Genomic DNA, 12,358 nt, shown 5'->3' on the forward strand with positions numbered 1-12,358 from the left:
TCAGAGGTCTCTCTAAACTCACTGTTACAGTACATTTAGTGCTGTACTAAATCAATACTTCAATACGCCACCTGAGCTCTCCTTCACGTCATTTAGTCTTTTCGGGATAGAAGCAAATGGAGATTTCACCAAATCAGGGTCTTGCCTGAGAGCATTCCACTCCATCTCAACATGTTTCCACAAAGTGTCTGCGTCATTGTTTGTGAAATTGGTGCGAGCCAATCGTGCCTTCATTAGTCCCTAAACATTCTCGATGATATTGAGGTCGGGGCTTTTAGGAGGCCAGCAGAGCTGTGCAATGCCACAAAAGCATTTAAATTTTTTTGCACTGTGGATGCATTGTGAACAGGGCAGCCATCGTGTTGGAATTAAAAGCATCCGTCAGGAAATGGTCCATTGATGGCGAAAGGTAGGAGCACATCGTCGATGATCTCATTGTAGACTTCGGCCGTAAGTCTTCCGGGGATGCGGAAGAGCGGACCCAGACCGGCATATGTTATTGTGCCACAGACATTGACCGATACACGCCCGCTTGCACCGACAGTGCGAATGTTTTCATGCTCGTACCTGCAATAAAAGCGATGAATCCGTTTTCTACGCACAACATTCACAACGTGGTAACTATGTAAAAACCCGTTGCCACAAAAATGGCATAAGGGGTCAGAGAAAAATGTGAGTTACTGACTAGTCGAAATGGGGATGTGGGCCGAACATGAAATGAAAGAGAAAGATAATCAATTGTAATTAATGGTAGCAGAGTGGATTGCAAGAAAAGGCGAGCACAGCTCGGCACGGCAGAAAATCAGTTCGACGGATGAGATTAAGAAGCTCGAGTGAATTACGGGACCATGGCCGGCAACAGGACCGGGTTATCAGAGTAGTATGGGAGAGACTTTTGCTGCAGTTAGGTTAGTCAGGGTGATGCTGCTGTGGATTATGATGATTATGAGTACGCTCCTAAACCTAAGAGTGGTGCCGAACCGCTGTCTGTGTGAAATGGTACACAAGCAATATAAACCTCACCGGCTGCCACGGACTCTCCAAACACGAAGTCGCTGATTCCAGCAAGAGATGAAAGTCGATTCGTCACTGAAGATGACCTGCTGCCAGTCTTCAGCCCTCCAATGTTCGTGCTGACGCACGAAGTCCAAACGTTTCCTTCGATGTTCACTGGTCAAAAGCGGCTTTCTAGCCACCACGTGGCTTTTCAGACCGGCAGCACGAAATCTTCTTCGGATAGCCGAAAGACTGAGGGAGAGGCCAAGCTCTTCTTCAATTTTCTTTGTTGTCAAGAAAGGGTCTTTGACTATGGCAGCTATTATCAAGACGTCTTCCTCCTCAGTTGTTTTTCTAGGCCTCCTTTGGTGTTTTGCATCGTCCAAGCGGTTTTCCTGATAAAATGCTCGAAGAATGCGGTTGATTGTCTTCTATGGCCGGTTCAGCTTACGGGAAATCTCTCGTTGGGACATAAACCTTCCCAATGAAATAATTTCACGGCGTTCCTCTAATGTAAGCCGTCGAGGCATTTTCTTGCGACATGTGGTCTGGGGTCACAATCAGCATTGCAGCACTGACACCCCTGTGCGAAAACGTTTGGCACAATTCTATTGGCTGGTGAAGTCAGTAATACGATGCGATGCTTATAGTTTGCGCGGCATAGCACGTCACTCAAATGAAGGTTGACAAGAGCTTTCCCACCAACGTTGTTGTCGTGCGGAAAGATTACAGCCTACCAAGTTACGCTTGATCGCAGCGAATGGAACATTTAGAATAGAGAGAAGGGGGGGGGGGGCGAGTTCGTCAACGGGATGATTGTCGTACGATAGAACAGCCAACTAGGGATAGAAGAAAGCGAAATCTTGATTTTTATTCTTCCTAAACGCTCCGCTAGGGCCTCTGGATTCTTAGCCGGTCGACGCTCACGTGACAACCTTGAAATCGCCCCCGACTGCACTCAAAGCCTCTACGTACGTATAACACAAACCATCTAGTAATCGAAAGCTGCCTGTCCAATCGAGAATTTGGTCTTCGAATAGGCACTGTGTTGTCCCGTACTTTTGTCCAAGTAGAAATGCCGCAAGGACCTTTTTTATAGTCAAAATGAACTCTTTGCACCGCGCTATTACACGAAATATGTTTTACTGCACATATGTTGACAATATACAGGTGGGTTTAAGTCATGTATCCTCTCTATGTGTGAACGTCAGGTTCAATTAGGTTTCAACAAGGTCTCTCAGTGTGCAGATCAAAATACTTTTAAACTGAACGCGCGAAAGAGTACCTGCGTCTTGTTCTGCCTGAATAGGGGCGTTTATCGTAATGCCTAGATAGACCTGCATCGTCGACGCTTGTCTGTAAAATCTGATCATATGTTTCTAGTCGTAATATTAGACGCGAAACTAACCTTCATACCATATATCAAGTATTTGAGGAGCATGCGCTTAAAGGCACTGAATATTCTGAAAGTGTTGTCATACACTACGTAGGCTAGTGACATGAAATGTCTAATGAAATTGTATAGAAGCCTCGTACGCACCTGCCTAGATTGCTGTGTTATAACCTATCAGCCTGCGACACCATCAGCCTTAAAGATGCTCGACTCTGTCCACCATATAAGCGTTCGATTTTCTACGAGTGCCCTTTGAACCAGACCCGTAGGAAGCCTGTACGTAGAACCAAATGAATGATCGCTCCGTCTGCAGAAATGTTAAACGTCATTTACATACTTTCACAAAATTAACGAAGACGAGGAACATCCCACTTACTCCACAATTATTTATGGGTGTAATACTGGCGTGTTCAACAACCGTCCTTCGTTGAGATCGCCGTACTCACTCCGTGCGAGAAGCCTTGCTCAGGAAACAGGCGTGCCACTTCTAGAACACAGTTTGATGGCTCCCGCAACATATCCGTCGCTGTAGCAGTGGAAGGTTATTCACTGATACTTCGTGGAAGCTACTAAACATGCACGTACTGCACACATCCACACATACTTTGTCGAACAGCAACATAAATACACTGGCCCGTACTTCTTCACAGATGCGTCAAAGTCTCATACTGGTGTGTCCTATGCAGCTGCTGGCCCATCATTTTCGCAATCTGGTATTCTGCACCCGCAAACAAGAATCTTCACCGCAGAAGCCCATGCGATATCTGTTGCCGCCAAGCATATCAAGGAATCGCAACTGCAATGCCCCGTTGTATACACAGATTCGCTGAGCGTCGTAACAGCTTTGAAAAATCTGAAAAAAAAAACATAGAAATCTTTTTCTTGCATTGCTTTACTCTATGCATGATCTACGCCACAAAACGACATGCGGTTGTGTGCTGGGTGTCAGGGCGCCGTGAGATTGCTGGAAATGTAATGCTGGGTCAGCGCGTAACCACGCACCCACCAATACATCAACGGCCGTCCCTGCACTTGACATGAACCTTTTCCTACGATGGGAGCTCAAGGAGGGCGGGCTGCGCCTACGGAACAGGCAAACAGATAACAATTTGCAAGTTATCCAACCGAGACTTCAAAATTGGCCAACACTATCCGGATAACGCTATACAAAAGTGAAACTTACCATGCTACAAATGGGACACACTCAGTCAACACATTTATACATTTTGCCTGGTGGCAATCCACCATTGGGTGAGAGATATGGAGAACCACTTAGGTTTCTCCACATCCTCGTCTAGTTTAGTTACTTAGGTGCTTTCAAAAAAAAAACACTTTTGATTGCCCTGACGGCAACAGATACCCTTTCACCCAACAATGTGTGTCGGTAGGGAACCATCTTCACACATATATCATTGCTCGCATTTTTTACAGACGTGCTTATTCTAATGTCATACACCCAGGCAGAAACTTTTATTGTCATATACTGTACCACGACCTCCGAAGAGAGGTCGCAGCTACGGTGGCGACATCCTCAACATGGTTTTATTGTTACAACCTTTCGTCATTCACTCTCACTGCACATAGTTATCGTCACTGTCATGATTTTATTATTTTTATCTTTTACCTGCGTTGCCGCGAAGAGTTGTAAGGCCACAGCCACGTATTCTATCATTGTTAACATTTCTTGTCTATCGAATTAACACTCTTTGGCCTTCAACTGGCACTTGCGCCATAAAGCACCACATATCATCATCATTCTCAGAACTGGTCTCGCAAAATGTAGGCGTTTCATTTGTGGCGATACGACTGCTTCAGTATCATGCTCCTATTCTTCGCTCCTCCCAAGCGTTGCTGCCACAAAACTAAATGGGAGAACAATCCAAATTTCGGTGACACAGACCCAAATGAAAACAATGATGACGTTCACAGATAATATTTTCCCAAAACAGATTAATTTTTTGACCATGGCGTTAAAAGCCATTTCCGCCATTTATATTGCCCCACCGGGGTGGTCTAGTGGCTAAGGTACTCGGCTGCTGACCCACAGGTCACTGGATCGAGTCCCGGCTCTGGCGGCTGCAATTCCAATGGAGGCGGAAATCTTGTAGGCCCGTGTGCTCAGATTTAGGTGCACCTTAAAGGACCTCAGGTGGTCGAAATTTCCGGAGCCCTCCCCTACGGCGTCCCTCATAATCATATGGTGGTTTTGGGACGTTAAAGGGCTAGTAAACAACCCTGAGGTCTAAAGAAGTTTTAAAAAGAGATATATGTGCAGTTTTTTTTTGAAAACTTGCTGCCACAAAAATTTTGCGAATACATGCTATATTAAGGAATTTACAGGGGTTAGAACATTGGTCTAAGTTGGTTTCAAATTTTCGCGCGACCTCGCCCCCTTCTTCTTTTTAATGTTGGGGAAGGCGTAGCCTATCATTGTGACTCCGCCCACTTCGTAACGGGACATCACGTCAGCGATTGACGTCATCGGTGAACTCGATGAGTAGCACCGCACTTCCGCTTGCTGCTAAGCGTGCTTGTTTGTTTACCGTTTGCCGCACCAGCCGCGGGTCAACCGTGTCAGCGTCAGGTGCAAAATGTCGACCATAAACGATCAGGTCTCCGACCTATGTCAGTGGATGGCCGATTCGCTTCAGCCATGCAGCGCGCCGGGCTCCATCGTGAGGCACCCAGTGCTGAGGCTTCTCCACTGCCCAGTCGCTCGATGTGCAGCCGACGACAGAGCAACGCTTTTTACCCGTCTTGCTCAGGTCAAGGCCGAAGTACGTTCATATGTACGCACAGACGCTATAGTTGAGCGAGGAGTGTACACGTGCACGCGACAGCTGCAAGGCTGGTTCTTTCACCGCAGGGCTATGGTGGCTAGAATGGGGCAGTGTGATGGTCGCCATATGCACGCCGTGGGAAAGAGGCGCAGAAAACGCGTGACATTTTTTATGCCGCTAGGGGTGCGGTGGTCGTCGCGAGCACGCGAGATCTTCGCCGCTACAGCCATTCCTACAGCTGCTACAGCCACGTGTGTTTGGCACGGTGAGCAAACTTCCGAACGTGCAACTGTTTTTGTGTGACTCCTGGACGTGCACTTTGTGAATGATTGCGGTTAGCGACACACTATTACCATGCCAGCGAAAGCAGGCACGTGTTTTGTACCAGGTGGTAAAAGTGGGTACAACTCATGTCCGGCAAGGGTGTCGTCGTTTTGAGCTCCCAAGGATGCATTGAAACGGGAACAGTGGGCCCGTAATATAAAACGGGGCGATAAGGAACTACCCAACGACTGCGTCGTTTGTGAACGTGACTTCGAGGCAACGTTTATACAGAGGACTTATCGTCATGTTATCAATGGTGAGATAGTTGATATTCCACGCGATCGGCCGCTGCTAACAGAGGACGCCGTTCCTACAATCTTCCCGGATGCGCCAAAATACCTCACAAAGAAAACGCCGACTAGAAGGTAGGGGAGAAACCTGTGTGAACAAGGTGAGCCCCCCGACTAAAAAAAGAAAGACTACTGTGAAGCAGCAGGCGCCAGAAGAAAGTAAACAAGTAATAGAAGCACAAAATGCTGCAAAATCGGAGTTTACTGAAGCTGTACATCACGCCAACACGCCAACACTCGCCGCCGTCTGGTAGCTGCTCAACGAAAGCTGCTGAACGGGCAGAGGGAACTCGACATGATGAAGTCTGCCAATAAGCTGATTGGAGATGAAGCACTGAATGAACGCATTAAAAAGTTGCCTCAGAAACCACAGATGGAAATTATGGCATGCTTCAGTGCAGTTCAAAGAAAATGGACATGTGGCATGCTGTATGAGAAGAATTGGATCCTGGAGTGTGTGCTGCTTCGCATGAGGAGTCCGAAGCTCTATCAACACCTTCGGAAGCAGAAAATTCTTGTCCTGCCAAGCCGAACTTGTTTACAGCGTTTTGTGCGATGTGAGACGCCTCAGTCGGCTAATATCGATCTTGACGTCAAGGTGTCGAAAGCGAAGACTTAGACCGTGATCACAACATGTTGCTGAGCTTGAGGCTTTTCTAGTCTTAGACGCATGGGAAGTAGCTTCCAAAAATGTGGAGGTGGCTTCATGAGCAAAGGTACTGCTGAGGGTATGAGAGTCACAATACGCAGAGCACTCTCACTTCTGGATTATATAACGTCGTCAGTGGCGTTTATAACTTGCTGACATCAAGATTAAGTCAAGACAAGTTGAAAAACCTTTTCGGTATAATAATACAGTATTCAGGTACAAATGACCACCCAAGCCCGGGACAGTTTCTTATAACCGTAAATTGTCTCCGTTTCTACAATCTTGTGTGACCACCAAAGTCTGAAAACTCCCCGGCACAGGTTATGAACGCTCTACTGGGAACGATGTCTTCAGCAGGTGCAAGTAACAGTGCCGTTTTCGGACTAAGAGAGATTATTGAGGACATGCTCGAGGCTGGAGATATAGATGGTGCTAGCGATGCCATTCAGTTTGCTTTTAAAAGCGACCACAGCAGCTATGTGGTAGAGAAAAGTGACAGCCGTTTGGTTTACTACCTGTATGGTTATGTAGCTAGAAAGTTCAGGACCCCAAATTCTTGTGGCACATGTGCATCAAAGCTAGCTATGAAAAAACAGGATGTATCAGAAAGTGCAGACAATGAATTCACCAAACATTTTGATCGAGGGGGTTTATTATACGCTGGGGATGACTTGGCCATCTTTGTGGCAACATTAGAAGAAGCATTTACTTTTTTATCTCTACCGAAATGCTTTCATGTCATTTCTGAGTACCATTAGGCTTCATCAAGTTTGCTGTGCAAATCATGGCAAAGAACTAACTGCAAAAATTGTGCAGTTTTCTGTGCTCACGCGCCTGCACTTTTATACTAAGTCGCTGAATAAAGACCGATTTGTCGAGCGGCAAAAACAGAAACACCTCAAATTGCGAAGGTGCCAATAAATATAATGGGTACTTTCACTTAGAATTCTTGCTGTGCTGATTGATTTGTTTTAGTGCATTTTTTTGCACTGTGTTGGCACTGATGCATGAGCATGTCAAAAATAAAATGTTTCTGAAGAACGAGCTGGATGCACTGTACAAACTTTTTACATTTCCAGAAACACTTGCTCAATATACTTAGTGGTAGTAGACTGACCAGAGTGTTGTAGCCTTGTGGCACGCACAAGTTGTAAATGTTGAGGGAATGTAACGCCCCTCTTAAAAACATTCAAGTTGCAGCTGCGCAGTTAGTATAGTTTCCGCGTGAACCAGAGCTCGTTTTTTTTTGAGTGCCGGGCGTAACTAGGGAGCAACAAGAATAAAATAATTTGAGGAGCACGTTGTATCCGGGACGAACGTCTAACACAAAATTTACATAACACGGGTGACTGCCAACTACCCAATCGCCGTATATATCGCATATCACGCGCAGACTGGCAACTCAATAAAATTCCTCATTTGCAGCATACATGGGAAGTTTAGTGTGCAACAAATGCATGCCGCATAACGAACAAATATGAAAAGAAATATATATATATATACATACTTGACCCTCAGCCACGCTCTACCAAAACCGCTGCACACACTCCCGACGCGCGCAGCGCCACCTAGACGTGCCGCCATGTTTCATTGAACGTATGTGCACCATCTGGCCCCTGACTATCACACTGCCCCTTCTAGCCACCATAGCAGTGCCAAGAAACAAGGGGCAGTTTCGTAGCTGTGGGTGGGAACAGGAACTGACGGTGACTTCACTACTGTTTTTACACACCTGATTAGGCCAATCGGCGTGCTGCTTCGGCGAGATGCATGGTACGTCAAGTTACAGTGTCTACAAATATACTGCCTAGTGTGCTGAGCGCGGGCTAGGAGATGGCCCCGCAGCTGATGATTGGCGGCGGCGCCCGCATAGTGCGCTGCAGTGCGAGTGGGTGCATTTGCGTTCAATCCTTGCGCTGCGCAAGCGCTGCGAAGCTTCCAGGAAGCCGAGCCGCGCGAGGCCAACTATTATTTTTCGGCATTTTCGAAGTGTTCTTTTTTACATAATGCTTTATTGTATAAGAACTGCTCGACTGCTTTTACAGTATTGGCGATTTTCAATACCAAATGAAGATAATTTTGTGGCATTCATTTCGACATCCGCTGCTGCCCGCAAAAAAAAGGCGCAGATAACACGTAAATTAGAAAACAATGGTATGCAAGGTGACTCTGTTGTAATTTTTTATTAAGTGAAACATTATGAAGTGACACTAAATATATGCGAGAATTTTGATAAACAACACTGGAACCAGCATTGGCGCCTCAGGAATATTTGGCTCTTCTTGCAAAGTATTTCGAAGACCCTAAGTTAAGGGGGTGATCATGAGGACACCCAGACGTAGGCGATTGGATAGATAGATAGATAGATAGATAGATAGATAGATAGATAGATAGATAGATAGATAGATAGATAGATAGATAGATAGATAGATAGATAGATAGACGGACGGATGGACAGACAGACAGACAGACAGACAGACAGACAGACAGACAGACAGACAGACGGACGGATGGACAGATGTGCAGACAGACAGACAGATAGATAGATAGATAGATAGATACTTGATAGATAGATAGGTAGATAGATAGATAGATAGATAGATAGATAGATAGATAGATAGATGCTCAAAGTGGTTGCAGTACGCAAAGAAATTAATTTTAAAAACCATTGACAGTATAACCGCCGGAGTTATTTTTTAAAATGTGTTTTGTTCTTGAGAGCAAGAATTATCACAGACGACCCAAAAACCTTTACCTCTTAGCCTGCATTTCAATACGATTCGAGTGAAAACAAAGAATGATAGCATGCCAATGAACAATATGACACTCGCAGATATGATACTCCAAACGTTGTTGGAAAGAGAGTCCGACGTTGAAATGGGAGAAAAACTTTGTGAATGAAATTCGAAAGGGTATTTTCAATTTATTAGGTATTTATTGATATTTGAAATTATGCCTAAACGGCGATTTTGTTCCCGACACCGTTCACCCTAATCCGAAAAGATTGTTCGATGGAGTCATTCTCAGAATGCTTTTTTTACACGACAGCCTTCGAATTCAGCCTTCTGTGTGCCCTCTTGATCATACTTTTTCATTCAGGAAACCGTGCTGGATCCGTTAGAGCAGGGAACAAGACACCTTTTCCTTGTTCGACCGATTACTTCTTCGACACAGCGGCACAATACACGTCCTTTATTTGCGTAGTCGCTTAGCTTTTAACATCTCAGGGTGTTGCAGTGTACATATGGTGCCGTTGAACTTTACAGTAAATCAGATGGCAGCTGTCACACACTGATTTTAAACGTGGTGTGGCTCCGGCAGCAACAAGGCGGGAGGAATTTGGCGCGTTCGTGCACCCTCTCGACACGCAGCGCTTCTTGAAGCATCTGAGTGCAGTCATCAAATGCGGGGCCAACCTCTCTCGTACAAAATGCACGCGCTCAGCACACTAGCCAGTATATTTCTAGAGACCGTAGTCCCGTCGCCAATCGCCAGTTTACGTCACTGCGCCTGCAAGGGAGTCGGTCAGGCGTAGGAAAGACGCGCGGGAATTGTTTTTTTTAAAGAGGGGCTCTGCACAGCGCGCAGCGCTGTAATATTCAGAAAACGTGATCGCTGCTGTCTAATCTACGAATTGCTGAGCTTATATAAGGGGGTGTAAAAAAAAGTCGGAGCCTGTTTACTGGCCCTTTACAACCCACATATCAATCAAAACTCAGACACAGTGAAACATCTTATGGCAATATGTTCCGACAGAAACGAGCACTATAGGACAAACCTTGCTGTGTAACGAATTTAAGGTTTAGCCAGGCTAAATGATAAGCTCTCTCAGGCATCAGGACTTGTATTACGATGCATTTTGATTAAGTTCAGAGATAGAATGGACTTCAAGAAAACATTCAATGTCTTTGATGAAGTAGTCAATCGTATATGCCATCTTTATGACGCCACTGTCCATGCCGTTCTCATGGCGTAGTGCTGTCTGCCTAATTTTGTTTTAGATCAACTGTTAGAAAACATGTATACTTGTTGTGTTTACAGCTCAACGTTGTACTGTTGGCAAGGCTGTTACCCACGTTGTACTGCGGGAAATGTATTGGGCACAGTAGACCCTGCAATGCCATGACGCAAAGCGTGAAACTGTTTTTCGTACTGTAGGGTTTGCTGGGACTTGCTGCATGTTTACCAACGATACGTCAAGTTTGCCACAAGGCACACTAAGCGAACAATGCATATTAGCCTTTAATTTGGTCTAGTCTTCAAATCAACTAGCGTCATCGCCCGACGACGTGGGACGTATAGCGACACCTATCGACCAACGAGGCGTGACGTAATTAACAGCCGAGGCTATAAAACAGATGGCTCAAGAATACAACGTCATTGGGCATGGCGAACCTAAAAATGCCATGATGATAAGTAGTAAACTTTTTTGTACTGCCGGTTAGTTCTCATTACCGAACATTTCGAAGTGGCTGTCCTGGCCTAGTGGTCGTGTCGTGCCCCAAACGGTGCTTTATCATTACCATGGTTGTGTGTTTATGCTCAACTTGCTGTTGTGTGTCGATTCAGAAGTGAACCTTGGACTTTGCAAACCGAAATTTTTGAAGAGCTGTCTCAGGACCATAATGTCTTGCAATTTGGCCTAAACGAATTAAAAGCAGGAGATACAGAGACTTGAAGTAAAGAGCATGAGAATGTCCTCGAACCCTCCCTTTTTTCAGAACCAGATGATTAAGTTGAGACAGTCCATAGAGCATATTATAAACTTTCAAGCCGAAAACCTCATAGATCTGGAGGAGCGAAGTAGACAATCTCATTTGATAGTTCATGGAATAACCAAATCATCAATTGAAACAGAAACGTCACTTACAGGTGAGGTAGTGAAACACGTGCTCGAAGGTAAATGTGGCATGAAATGTAGATCTATTGGTCGTATTCATCGACTTGGACATCACAAAGGGAAGCGCCCAGTGATTATACACCTATAAGATCTCAAATAAAAAAAATTCACTAGTGTAAAAAAAAAGTTGACATGCTGCACAATATTCGTACAGAAATACTTTTCGCATCAACAATAGAAGTAAAACTACTCTGGGAAAGTGCTAAGAGTGAAAAACAACTCGGGAAGACGGTCTTGCTTAGTCACGACAGAATAAGAATCGATAAAGGATAATTCTATTGGGTTGAAACACTGAAAAAACGTGTTAAAGCGATAAAATTTATACAGACCACGCACGTTGAAGGTCAGCGTGGTAATACATCACCATTATCTTGCAACTGACACGATGTGTGTAATAGGCGTAAATGAGTCCGATTATTGAATGTAAACACCCGTAGTGTCAAAAACTAAATTGAATTCTCAGAAATTTTTCTGCCCCACACACCAAATTACTTTAGCTCTCTTGACTACCTCCGATTGTCCTGTTTCGTAGCGCGAATGTTCCTTCGCTGACCCGCTTTTGTATTGTCAGAGCGTGCAGCACGAAAAATATTAGGTACAAATTTAAGAAGGGCAACCAGTTCTTATCTGTCACTTGGACCCTGAAAACAGAAGAACAACAAATCCCCAATTGAAAGAACTGCCTGTATGTTCACTCCACTTCACTTACGACATTACTTTAGGGCAGGTGAATTGGATAAGCAAGCATGCTTACTAAGCTTCCGAATAAGAATTTCCGAGAAGAACGGTCTGAAGTAGTGACTATGCAGAGACAAAAAGAATGTAGCCCAGTAAAAGGCTATAAAAAATTCCTGCACACGTACCAGTGCTCGCTCGAGCTTCGGTAGTGCATAGTGCATTGGCCTCGTGTTAGCTCGAAAAGTTTATCGTCGTTCTCCCAGCTGGATCTGGTCGGCTAGCGTCAACTCGGTGTTCGAGCTCGGTGGGCGGTACAGGCTGTATGGTTCTTGAAATAAGCAACAGTTG

General features: G+C 45.1%; 1 protein-coding gene across 3 annotated transcripts in view; it reads right to left on the reverse strand.

Moving 5' to 3' along the window:
* LOC119179505 (uncharacterized) overlaps positions 1-12,358 on the reverse strand; it is a 150,330-nt gene extending 137,972 nt beyond the window's left edge. Inside the window, exon 1 of one of the 3 annotated variants that reach the window (XM_075883801.1) lies at positions 12,196-12,358. In XM_075883801.1, the coding sequence (XP_075739916.1) occupies positions 12,196-12,231 (36 nt within the window). In that variant the 5' untranslated portion in view covers positions 12,232-12,358. The remainder of the gene's footprint in view (positions 1-12,195) is intronic. The other 2 variants (XM_075883798.1, XM_075883802.1) reach the window with 2 other exon arrangements.

The sequence above is a fragment of the Rhipicephalus microplus genome, unplaced genomic scaffold, assembly GCF_043290135.1.
Source record: "Rhipicephalus microplus isolate Deutch F79 unplaced genomic scaffold, USDA_Rmic scaffold_21, whole genome shotgun sequence".
NCBI lineage: Eukaryota > Metazoa > Arthropoda > Arachnida > Ixodida > Ixodidae > Rhipicephalus > Rhipicephalus microplus.